The sequence below is a fragment of the Ciconia boyciana genome, chromosome 11, assembly GCF_034638445.1.
Source record: "Ciconia boyciana chromosome 11, ASM3463844v1, whole genome shotgun sequence".
Lineage (NCBI taxonomy): Eukaryota > Metazoa > Chordata > Aves > Ciconiiformes > Ciconiidae > Ciconia > Ciconia boyciana.
In genome coordinates, this window is record NC_132944.1 from 1832466 (window position 1) to 1845490 (window position 13025).

The following is a 13025-nucleotide window of genomic DNA, read 5'->3' on the forward strand; positions in this document are numbered from 1 at the left end:
AATGGCCTTAAAAATCTAAGTTTCTGCCTTAGTAGCTGCTGTACCAGTCCAGTGCAATGTTAACCCCCGTGCAGCCCCTGTAGTTGCATTTAGAGACTCCTCTAGTGATTCAGGGAAAGCAGCTGTTTTTCACCCGGGTCTTGTCTCAGTCTCTAATCTATGGTGTTGCATGTCCTGGGCAGGCAAGCGTGGGCGACGCAGCAGTGCAGGATCGCTAGACAGCAATATGGAAGTAAGTAGGAAGTTACTGATGTCTAGCTGGATGTGATGATGTGCATTTCAAACCTTTCTTTTATATACATATTTTTTTGCTCTTTTTTCTTCTAACATATAACCTGCCTGCCTCAAATAAAATGCATGCCTAGGCTACTCACTCCGTATTCTTCCAGCTTAAAAAGCACTGACAGCTTGTTTTAGACCAATGCCATTTTTGGTTTGAGCTAACCTTGTTCCCTTTGTTCCTGTAAGCATGGTTAAATGAATATGATGTGTCCTTTTGCCACCATTTCAGTCTGGTCCCAGCTTAAAAGCCCACTTGCTCTTTGTTACAAAGTACACTGTTCCTGCTGTTTGATATTTAGCTACAACTATTGACTTTCATGCTCAACCATTCCCATTGCTTATTTTCGAGTTAAATTGCTAAATGTATGCAGTCATGACACCATGGAATTGCACAGATAGGGCATGGGAGGAAAAATTATTAAGATAGGTGAATTCAATGTGGATTTCATGAGATTTCATTCATCTTCAAACCATTTATATATATACTGTTCATGTCTCTGAATTCAGCTTGCAGATTTTTTCTTTTTTTTTTCTTTTTTTTTCTTTTTTTTTTTTTTTTGTGTTTGCTTTAGGTAGATTGCAGTTTAAATCTAGCACACTTTGCCTAAGTATTGTTGTGTCCCATAACTCTTTTTAAAAAATACAAACCCAAAACTTCCAGAAACTAAATACACCTTCCAGGCTAAATAATAGAGAATGTTGGACCACAGGTCAGAAGAACACGATCACATAGAAACCTTAGTGGCAAAAATGGTATGGTTCCATTAAAAACATAATTCAGAGGTAGGCTTGAGAAGCAGCACTGTGGCATATAGTAGTGGAGAACTACTATAAAAAAAAAAAAGTTTAAAATACTGTTTTGAAATCTGAATTGTAACTGTAATATTTGCTGCTGTGTGTTTAACTATTTAGGTTGAATTTAATGTAGTTTTATTTTTTGTTGTAAACAAGCAAGTATGGTATTATTACAGTATTTTAAAATGTATTTTTCCTTTAAAAACACACTCCTAGGTCTTATGTCATGTTACTCTTCCGTGACATTTTCCTTATTTAAAGTCATAGCTTTTGATATTAAAGTACTGAGAGAAAAACATTTAATGCTTCAGGTATCCCAAGAAGGGCATGAATGCCTCATTGGCAACTTAGAGAAGGTGGAAATAAAATTTTTCCTAGAACTCTTAACGTAGTCCACCCATGTGAACACTGAAGGAGGAGTTTGTGGGTCAGTGTGAACTTTTTCTTTTAAACATTTTAAGATTTTTTTAATTTTTATTTCTATTAATTTCTTTTTAGGGGTCCATCATTAGCAGTCCTCACATGCGCCGAAGAGCTACATCAACCCGAGAGTGTCCATCTCGCCCTCACCAGGCTATGCCTAACTCCTCCTCACTCCTAGGTTCCTTATTTGGTAGTAAAAGGGGAAAGCCACCTTCCCAAGGCCATCCACCATCTGGCTCATCACAGCAACCTCCGCACCCTCCAGTAATCCCACATCAGCAACACTCACAGCATCCTTCTGCCATGCACCATGCAGGGCCAGCTGAGGGGCAGACACAGGCACAAGTGCACTCTCACCATTCGCAGTACTGTCACATGCAGCAGAACCCGCCACCCTACCACCACCACCACCACTATCACCCTCCCCAGCATATCCAGCACCCACACCAGTATCACCAACACGTGCCCCATTCCCAGCATGCGGCACACTCCCAGCACACTCCTTACATGCAGCACCCCCACGCGCAGCACACCCACTCTCCTCATCCGCCACTGCCCCCTCCGCACCCAGGGCACTCTTCTCATCCCCAACACTCTCAGCATCACCATGGACCGCCACCACCTCCCTCCACTTCAGCCAGCACCAAGCCCAAACACAGTGGCATCAGCACAATAGTCTAGAACATATTGACCCTCCTAATAACTATAGTTTTAAACAAAGTTACAAAGGCACTTACAGGAACAAATAATATTGTCAGTTTTTACCTAGACAACTTAATTGAGTTGTGTGAGCTTAAAGGCTTGCTGTTACTAAATAAAATAATTCAAGTTAGCGCAATCGATAGCGCAAGTGGTTTTACTTATCTACTCGATAGACGCTTACCATCTGGTTAGTTCTTATTTCCAAACTGCCTTGAAAACATGCTGCTTGCTGAATATGAGTAAAGCTACCTTTTACACCGAATCCCTTGACAATTTTACATGCATAATAAAAACTTAGTCTATGAAAAAAGGAAAAAAGTGATACAGAACCAAGTGTTGCATTCTTGCTCTTTTATTGTCAATGGGCAAAAAAAATAAGTAGACCTGATATGGTTGATGAAAGTACGTAAGTAAACTTTATATAATATAAATATATACATATAAATATATATATATATATACTGTATAGTTAACATTTGTGCTTGGAAAGAAATTTTTTCAGTCCACAAAACTAGCAATATAGTCTTTACAAGGAATTCCACTTACTTGATAGGACAGTATAATAGATGAATAGCATATGAAAGAGTAGACCAAAAACATTAAACGTTAGAAACAAATTTCAGACATTTCAGTATTTTCATTGAGAGTCCTCTGGACTCGCTAAGATTTCTAAGCAATCATTACTAAATGTGCCAAGTAACATAGCATTTAAATGTTGTAGTCAAATACCGCTTTGTATAAATCCTTATTTTATTAACACGATAATATCATACGTAATCAGTATTATAACTGCTCTGCTATTTCAGGTAAGCAAACTCGTTAAGATGCAGTAATTATACCGTAGCAATGTCAGATGACCATTTACCAGTGGTCATCTTCAAGCATTGGTCACACAAATTCTTGGACACTTTAAAGGCTGTGATAACTGTGAATTTACATGATCCACATTTCTTTTGTACACATATGATTTAATGAACACACATGAAGAGTTATGACAGGTGCATGTATACACTGCAAAAACATTCATCTCAAACATGAAAATGGCAAACTTCCATCTTTCTCAGCTACTTTGTTTCCTGTTTACCATAATTTCTCATTTTTACCCCCAATGAAGCTGAATTCCAGTTAGAGTGTTTCCAGGTGGAAGTGCTCTAAAACTTGAAGGTTTGTTTTAGAATTTAGTATAGGGTTTTTATATATAAATATTAAAAAGATATGTAATTCCATGTAGCCATGTGCTAGCAACAAAGTGGCTTCACCATTTTTACTCATCACGTTTGTTAGTTTGAAAGTACCCAGCACTCAGCGGGCTGAGTTTATGCTCAAACCCTCACTTTCATAGTCCAGTTAGTTGCAAGACATCACATAAAAACAGGCTGTGCTGTTGTTGCTTATGTGTTGTAATCAAACCATTTGCAAATTTATATACAATTTTTATCCCAAAATCCTGTACAAAGTTATATACATGGCGCCTACTTTGTAGTTTCAGCATTTTGAGCCACTGCAAGGACTTTACACCTAAACAGTAGAGACAAAGGAATCACAACTGCAAAACTGTACCAGCCTAAAAGCAAACCTTGAAGAGGATGAGCAAAAAGTTCCAGTGTGAGATGGGTAAAAGTAATAATAATAACAACCAGTCAATTTTCTATTTAACAGTAATAAAACTGTCAGGAATAATGAGGACATGAGAACAAGAGAATGACTTTTCATATTGGCTTGCTCATGGCATCTCTAATATTTGGGGGGAGGGGGGAGAGGCTGAGTAATTTTTTCCCTTTCATACCATTGATATCACAATACCAGCAAAACTGCAAACTGAGCACTTTGTTAACCTCCACAGAGAGCAAATACAGCAATCTAGAGTTTAGCCTTTTGTTTAAAGCTGTCCACGTTTGTTTCACACATGTGCAATATGTTTTCCCCTTCTGCTCCTTCTCCTCTAAATTATCTTCATGAAAAGGAGTAATTACATTATTATTTTTAAGTATCACTCATACTATTCTAAATTCTGCGGCTTACCTTAAGAGGGCTCGTACGGGTCCCCTGAGGCTCTGTTCCTTGCAGTTTAAAAAAATATATACTGTTCTGATAAGGGAAAGTAGAACTGTCTGCATGTCATCTAATGTTATTAGTGTGAGGCTACACTCTACATATTGTATATTTGCAAAATCTATCAGTGTTACTGTTGATAATTAGTTGAAGTAAAGTGGTAACATTTCAATATGTAGACTTTTCTTCATACATCTGTACCAATAGTAGAGTCTAACTGTAATTTATAGGTTGTTCCAGAAAAGATAAGGAACCATTCAGGTACAAACATCTTTCAGAAACTGCATCTTTTAATTAAAAGAGAGGTAAGAATGCTCCTCTTCACTGAGCGACGGAGTCTGTACTTGTTTCAGATGCAGAGTTATAATGTAAGTAAAACTGCCTGTGTATGGGATAAATGCAGAATATGCGGTAGCAGTGGAGAGGAAAATCTGACTCCAGCTGTGTTAATTAACAATGAAGATGTTAAATCTCCCAGATCTGCATTTGCTTTATGTTTAAAAACCCCTTTCATTCATTTAAATTAGAGTTACATATAAATATTCTAAACTTACACAGTAAGCCACATTTTAATGCTTGACCACTGGTTTTCCATGTGCAATCAATTAAATATTCAGGAGATGTCACAAATGTGCGTGCAAAAAAACACTTACACATTATTTCATGTACACGTGGGGAAAGAGCTTGTGCCTACCCTCTAGGTGCATTAAGTTGCATGTGTAAAACCACAGATCATATTGAGGCTAGTTTAAAAAACAAAACTGGTTGTGTAAGAGCACAGTGTTTGTAAACTATTATTTCAAGTCAATGAGGAGAAACAGTGGACTTGATTTTTTTTTTTTTCCTATTTTCTTTTTGCCTATGTGTTTGTATGTACTTCAAACAAACAGATGTGTCTTGGTGTCAGCATAAGTCTTAAGAACTTTGCTGCTTGTTTAGGGTTGTAATATAACCTCTCTGACTCCGTCCTTGATTAACAATTGCTTAGAGCAGTGTGGATCATGCCTAGAATAGGAAAATGATAGTATAGTACTTTAACACTGCGTGTGGTTAAGAAAATTAATTTTTTTTCAGCCTGCAGGCAGGAGTAGAATTGAGAGGGTTTTTTCTCAAATGCCATTGCCAATTAAGAACTGGTACAGAACTGCATAGAGTGACCATGTTTCTCTTTTCCCATAAATGATGTGGCAAAGTAGTAATGCTGATTTGAAAAAATGAAAGGGAAACGTAAAGAATGAAGGTGTGGCAACAAAAATCTTTTCTGGGACAACAATCAAATATATATTTGGGGTTTTTATTTTTTTAAGTTAAGAATGAAATGTAAAACAATGTAAAAACAAAAAACAAAGTTCATCCTAATATAATGTACGTCTTGTATTGCTAAAAAAAACAAGTCTAACATACAGTGTGGAATGATTTTCCCATCATGTACTGCATGCAGCAGAAGCCTCTTGTTTCTTGATAAAATGAGCTGAAAGACAGTCAGCAGATATTTAAACAATGAATCTCTAGATGTTGACTTGCTGTTCCATATGAAGCTGTGTGTTTTCTGCAGTTAAGCATGCATTTTGCTGTTCCGTTGTAAAATACCATCGCACTTCTTGCCTACAAAATGGATTATTGTGTATATATTTAAAAGAAAAGTGGAACCAATAAAAAGATTAAATTTGGAAAAGAGAAAAGGGGGTGGTGAAAATGGGACCAGTAGGGGGAATAGATAATTCTCTAAATTGTACATAGTGTGTAAATTAGTATTACTATAAGTCTGCAGTCACTTTGAGGTTGCCTATCTCCTGCTAGGAACTTAAATCAGCTTTGAGTTGTATTAAACTGTTAGAATTAGGTCTTGAATGCAGACTGTTAAAGACTTCAAAAAACATTATGCTTACAAGAAGCTTCTGTTCTGGGGAGGCTTGAGACCCCTTTTGTAACTATGGGGAAGAAAGGAGTGCTTTCATTTTAATATGCATTCTGTTTGTAAGTAGTAACAGACCCTATTGATGTAAAACTATAACTGTGATCATGTGGAGAAATCAAATAAATCATTTAAAACTCTTTGTTTCTCATTTTGTGTAATCCAAGAACTTCAACTCTTCAGGCTTGAAATGAAGGAAATTCCTTCCACAATGGTGTCCTGGCCCTGCTGAGTCAAAGGGATTTCTGCTACTCACTTCAAAGGGGCCAAGATTTCAGTCTTCATCTTAAATTAAAGATAAGTTGGTGGAAGTGGTGGTCAGTACTGTGGAGACTGTGATCCCTTCTCAACAGGTTTCGATTTGTTTGGTGGTGCTGTAAGTATATTTAGTTCCGAAGTACGATAAGGAGCAATAAATACAACACCTAGACCTGCAAATAATGCAAGGTAACACTGAAGAGGTTTTTTGGTGTACTATTTGTCAAAACATTCTAATGTCGAAAAGCAGTAACCAGATTTTGAATCTTCTTAAACACGAGCTGCCCAGCATGTTCAGCTGATCCCATTAATCTTTTGGCTATCACATTGCCTTAGGAGCTCATGTTTAGATGACTGACTGCCCTTGACTCTTAAGTGTTCTAAGTTTGTCCTTCCCAGGGATGCAGTCCTTCATTTCCTAAGTGTAACCTACGCCCTTTGGATCGAGCTTTGAGAGTATTCATTGCTTCTGTGCACCCATTGGCAGGGAACCATCATACTTCAGTAAGTGATGTAACTGAATAAGTATTATCCCCTTACTACTTGTACCTGTATTTATTTGTTGTGTGTCTTAATTTATACCGCAGAAGGATCGCTACACAGGCATATTTGCCACACGTGGCCTTCAAAATATTTCATGTTACACTCCTGCAATTACTTTAGATAATAGCCTGTGGCATACTCAACTGTGTTCTTATTTTTGTGCATTTCCTAGATTTCAAGGGGATTATAGCATGTCTGTAAAGCCTGTTAAAACTAATGCTCAGCTATCAATTTAAACTAAATATTGTGTTTGCTTGTTTTGTCTGTGAATTTTAGGAGATTCTTGAATTATTTTGTGGGAATAGTCGACTCTGACCTATTTCTGAATGGCCCTGATTTCAGGATGTACATCTTGATCAATGATTTTTTTGATAGGTAAGTACCCATTTATCACTAGGTACGTCCAGTGTGCCATCCCTCTGAGCTGTGCGACCCACTAGAAGATAAGCAATGCCTCATAGAAACGTTCTGTTAGTGGAAACAGAAGAAGTTGCAGTGATGTTCTCTACTGGTACTTCTATTCCTGTTTCAGAAGCTATGATTTTAAGAATTTTGATACATCTACAGTTCGAGAAGGCAAAGAGTCTGTCTTCTCTAATTTACCTCTAAAAGCATGTAAATATTATTATAAATCTGGGTTTTTTTCCTGATCCATTTTAAAAGTAGGATCTAAGTAATATGTCTAAATGCTGCTACTTCCTACCTAAACTAAGACTAGGTTGAAAGCATTTATGATCTGGCACTACTGAAGAAAAATAAATAGCCAAAGGAACCTCAGCAGCCATTGTGGTTTGTGTGATAATTTGCACTGGTCACAGCAATGCCAAGTAACTTAATTAAAAAAATTCAATGTAGGTTAAGCATGTGATAGTCTAATAGCTCACAGTTGTTCATGGGCTTTTTAAAATGTTAATATCCTTATTTGTTTGAGATTCTCATCTTAATGGAGTTGCATTCCTTAAGTCTCTGATAAAACTTGTATGTACGTATCTAGTGAAAAATGCCTTCATTTAAGAAGTTATATTGCCTTCTTGCTGAGGATAGGCATTCGTACCCTAATACTAAGACAAAGGTTTTCTGTCATAAATTGTAACTGAAAGTCACATATTTTGCAAGTCAGGAGTCAAATGTTTGAAAACTTTTCCTAAACTCAGTCCTATGTTTGTGTATTTTAGGTGTTTGTGTGCATGATTCAGTACACATAATAATTGCATGAATGAATTGTCATGCAATAACAAGTTACTTCATAGTCTTCTAGATAGCATCTTTTTAAGAGGGGGTTACTTTCCAGGTATTTTCTGTATTATTTTGGTTGAAATAAAGAAATGCAATATTGAAATGACAGGAAAATGACCAAAGAACTTCATATGTTTTACTTCTGAAATATGTTTTATCTGTATCTCTCTTCAGGTTTTTGTTGACTTAAAAATCTCATGAATTCTATTTAACTTTTTCTTCCAGTTGGCCTTAATGATTGATTTTGATTCAGGAGTTTCATAAAAACAGGTGTAGTAGCATTTTACCATATATTTATTTGGAGTATATAGAATAGTTGTGTGATGTTTTATTCATCAGCTACAACCTGTGCACAGGTGAGATTTAGGAGCCCCAATTATTTTTAAATTTCTTGCACGGTATCACAGGCCCTGGTCACACCGAGTCCAGAATATCTTCCATACACTGTTGCTTATCCCTCAGCTTTTTAGATTGAGTGCAAAACATGAAGCCAAATTCCAGGGTTTTTTCCTGCAGTCATTCAAATTGTGACAAGATACCAGAATTATTATGTTGTTAGGATTGTGTGATAAATCATATTTCAGCATGCATATCTACTGACAAACATATTTGCATAAGATGAACAATGTCCTTACAGTAACATGCCATAATAAATCTTCACTGGTATAGCTGTATTATATACACCTTTTTCAAAAGGAAGCATACTGGACTTTTAGCCTATTTACTAGCCTCTTGGTGATTTTTGCTGCTATATTTTGTTGATATAAAATTCCTAGAGGAGAACATAGCATAGCTAACTTGATAGAAATATCTGAAACACACAAATGAGGGAAAAATGCTTCATTTTAAGTGTATTTTTTAGTAGACTTCCTTTTTGTTTCCTATTATTTCAAGCATTAAAGCCAAATCCTGCATTACTTGGCAAAACTAAATCAACTGCAGGATGAGGCTGATCATGAATGTTAGGAAATGCTTAAATTAAGACCTCTGCTTGAAGTACTTCCTAAGCTAAGTAAGACTTAAATGAAAGTTGTGTGGGTGATGCTGACTTGAAACCATCACTTTGTTCAACCAGGAGCAAAAGTGGAAATACCAGTTCCTGCTCTCACCTTTCCCAAGATTTAATTTGTCAGCCAACTTTTTTCCAAATACTCAGAGACAGGAAAGATGATGCTATAAGCACATCATCACATGCCCACGGGGAAGACAATTAATGAATTTCAAGTGCAAAACTTTCCTACCATCTGTCTGATTGAAAAGGAGAAAACAACAATTGTATAAAGCGAGGAGAGGCTACTAAAGGAATTGTATGTATTTTCCTGGAAGTGCTGCAAAGACTGGTGAATAGTTTTATAAAGTAATTTAGACCTACAGTGGCACTTTTTCAGTAAGTAAAATATCCGTGTCTCAAGGAGCTAAATATTATCAGCTGTTTATATTATTGAATACCAGTTTTTAAGCAGCTACTGAAAAATATGGTAGAGTAAAAAGGAATGGAAAATGGTAGGGTACTTTCATGATACTCATTTACTGATCTATATCTCTCTTGTATTAATTCCTTCTCAAGAAAGCAATTCTATGTGGAATAGACTGAAATGGATATCACTGTGGCAGTCACGGTTGATCACAAAATGTGAGTTATGAAGAGCTCTGTAACAGCTGAGGGATTAGCTGGTCCAGGAAGGTAGTGACGAGTGGTCTAACAATTTCAAAGGAAGCTGAAATTATATCAACATGTAGATGAATAGCTGAGTGGCAGAGACAGCAGAGATGAGTTGTAAATAAAAGCGGGGAAAGAAAAAGGTCGGGCACGTTGCTGAAGCAGAAGGCAAAAAAGATACTTTTTTTTTTTTAGCAGCATATTGTGCAGTTCTGTGCAATGCAGCTTGAAGATGTTTATAGGCCAGAATGGTGGAATTAAGTGTTATGGAGAGTTGCAGTGAACTGCAGCTGCCAGGAGGGTGCTTTCAACTGTAGTTAAATACAACATTAGGAAGAGTTGCATGTATGGGACAAAATAAATGGTGTATTACCATTTGTGTCAGTGCAGAAACAAAGGGGATTCTCTATGTGCAAGTAATAGTCTGCTTGTAGTTTCATGCTGTGGATATGTTATCATCCACTGTGATTTGTTCTGCAATTGGAAAAAAAATCAGGTATTTCTTTAGGATATGCTCACAATAACCATTCTCATACTTAGTGAATGAATGCACAGGGTGGAGCGTGCTGGCTGCTCTTTCAGTTCTTTTGAACTTCCTGATGAGGCATCTTTTTCCTGCTGTTTCCCAGCTGCCTAGCCTTGTTTTCACTGTTTGGATCATTTTCTTCAAGCAGTCTTTTCCTATGCTCTTTGTTTATCCTTTCTTTAAAGTTGCCAGATCACTCCCGTTTGTACTGACCAGAACCAGTCTGACTTGTCTTAGTAGAAGGTGGCCTCAGCTTTAGCACTTGCGTCCTTAGCATATTTAGTCCGGGGAGGATGTCACTGGACCCAGAGCTCTTCTCCTGACCCCATGGAGGATGTGTTAGCTACCACCACCTCTGTCCGGAACTGCGATGTGGCATTGGTGTGCCATCACCCTCTCTTCTACACTCCACCATTTCACCACAGTGCCAGACAGGTTCCCTCTCAGTGACATCATGTGGGAAAGCCTTCTGCTCAATTAACCTGATGTGTCATCAGGCTGAGCAGCAGAGCAGGCTTTTTACTCTTACTATCCATGCCATCAACCAGCTATCGATATAAGCACTCTATAGAGGCAGTAACATGTTACCACTCCACCCCAAAGATTGCAAAGCCATCTCAGTGTTCCCCACCCCCTTTTTTTTTTTCCTGATAGGACTAGACATCACCTCTTGCTTTTCCACCTTCCAAAGCTAAAAAGTTGGACAACTTTAACCAGAACTGAACATGTGGAAATAAGAAGCTCAGGATCAGTTTTGGTAGTCAGTACTCCTGTATTCCTGTAACCACGAAACTGTGAAGGTATTGTAATGTTATGGAGGAGCAGGGTCCTGCAGGTAGCCTTTCCTACCTATTGCCTTTATCAGAGGGCTACCAAAGAGGGCTGGCTTTTCTCTCATAAATAAGGTATCCATGTTTCATACAAAGACAAGTAGTTCATACAGATCATCAAAAACTCACCCTTCAAGAGGCTGTCAAAAAATGAGCACTCAGCAGTTGCATCTTGTCCCCAACTAAGAGTTACAATTAATGGGATCAAGGAGTCTGTGAAAAGGAAAACCTTTCTGGTTGAGATGGGTTTGTTTCCTCAGAGTTCTGCATGTGTTTGGACTCGACACTGTCTGGCTGACGTACCAACCAATGAGTGAAATATTTCTCGCCTCCTCCCAGATGTACAGCATTACATACTCATGTGATACCTTTGGCTTCAGTCAGCCTGGTCAGCGTGTGCAGGGCTCTGACAGATACCTGTCTGCTTGCAAAAGCTTAGGATTTGAGGATTCACACAAAAAACCCCAGTAAGCAATACAGTGCCTGAGAGGGAATCGAAATGGCAATTTATCTGGACTACAGGATTATAGGATTTACATTTTGCAAGTCTTAAGTAAGCAAAGTAAATCAGTTCATTAGGCTGTGTTTACCTTTAGTACTTGTTCTTTTGTGAAATGCCATTTTATTAAATCCCTAGCATTCTGAAAGTCTCCTCACAGAACAAATCGAATGAGGGCAGCTGAAGAATGAAGGGCAGCAGGCCATGGTGATCCTTAAAATGAGAGAGTAAAGACAGCCTTTAAAGGACTTGAAAGAAATATTTCAATCAAATTAATACTACCCTTGTGTAATTGAAGTTCAGTATTCATCAAGTACTTACGTGTCAGTGAGCACTCTTACCCACCTGCAGATGAGAACAGTAGGTGCTGGGTGGTGAGACAACTCACTTGACTAGTGACCTCTTGTACAGAAATGGAGCAGCGTGTATTTCCTAACCAGATTTCAATATTTAGGAAACCAGCTCGGTAATCTGGCACGGTTTTGCTACTTGGTTTTTTAAAAAAACCAAAAGCTGCTGTCAGAGGCATGGCAGATGAAAGCAAAGGAGAAATATAAATCTGAGGATCCTCAGCATAGCGCAGTATTTACCTCAGGTCACAGGAGTGGTGTTTTGTCTTTGGCATTTAGTTACCTACGGAAATGGCTACACAGGCAGTTCGGGTGAGGGCTGTCAACTTCTGACATAATCCTCCTCCTAATCCCAGAGACACAGAGATTAGGAGGAGTTAGGTTTTGATGGAGATTTGTGGTGATTTCCATCAACTCGGGGTGCAGGTCAGCACGTCCATCAGATCTAAAAGGGGGGTGAAGTGATCGCCCCTTGTCTCTGGCAGGTGGTCCTGTGCCCTCTCCCGGCCTGTGCTGATGCTCTTGAGCTGGTTCAGGAAGACCATTCGAAGACATCCTGCGTGCTCCAGGAGGCGCGGGTTCTGTCAGGCTAGCCAGTTATCGGGCTCCTTTCCTGTGCCTGCTGTTAGGTGATCGCTAGGCCCGAAGTGGGTGGAGGATGGAGAGGGGCTCTGGCAGCGCGGGTGGTGCGCGGGACGTACGGGTCTGTGCGTGTGTCCCTGACCCGCCGCTGCGGAGGGATCAGAGGACGGGCTCTGGCATTACTGAAGCAGCGGGAGCTCCTTGCGGCCCGCTCCGGCCGCCGCCTCCGTGCCTGCACCAGGATGCGACCGGGAGCGTTTCTGTCGCTGCCCTTCGTGCTGGGGCGGAGGCGGGTGGCGGCGCTCGCCGGGGGGGGCGGGGGGGGGCTGCAGACGGGGCCCCCTCCGGCCGCCGCGGCCCGGGCCGGGCGCC

At 39.2% G+C, this 13025-nt stretch overlaps 1 protein-coding gene and 1 long non-coding RNA gene across 4 annotated transcripts in view; one reads left to right on the forward strand and one right to left on the reverse strand.

The window, feature by feature from the left end:
- Positions 1–6309, forward strand: part of IQSEC1 (IQ motif and Sec7 domain ArfGEF 1) — a 71399-nt gene extending 65090 nt beyond the window's left edge. For 2 of the 3 annotated variants that reach the window (XM_072875736.1, XM_072875735.1), the window contains 2 exons: positions 183–232; positions 1576–6309. In XM_072875736.1, the coding sequence (XP_072731837.1) occupies positions 183–232; positions 1576–2181 (656 nt within the window). In that variant the 3' untranslated portion in view covers positions 2182–6309. The remainder of the gene's footprint in view (positions 1–182; positions 233–1575) is intronic. The other variant, XM_072875737.1, reaches the window with a different exon arrangement.
- On the reverse strand, positions 5762–12963 carry LOC140657955 (uncharacterized). The gene is made up of 3 exons (XR_012044551.1): positions 12312–12963; positions 11813–11934; positions 5762–5859 (listed from the first exon to the last, which is right to left on the reverse strand). It is a non-coding gene; the product is annotated as an uncharacterized lncRNA (long non-coding RNA).
- Positions 12964–13025: the final 62 nt, after the last annotated feature.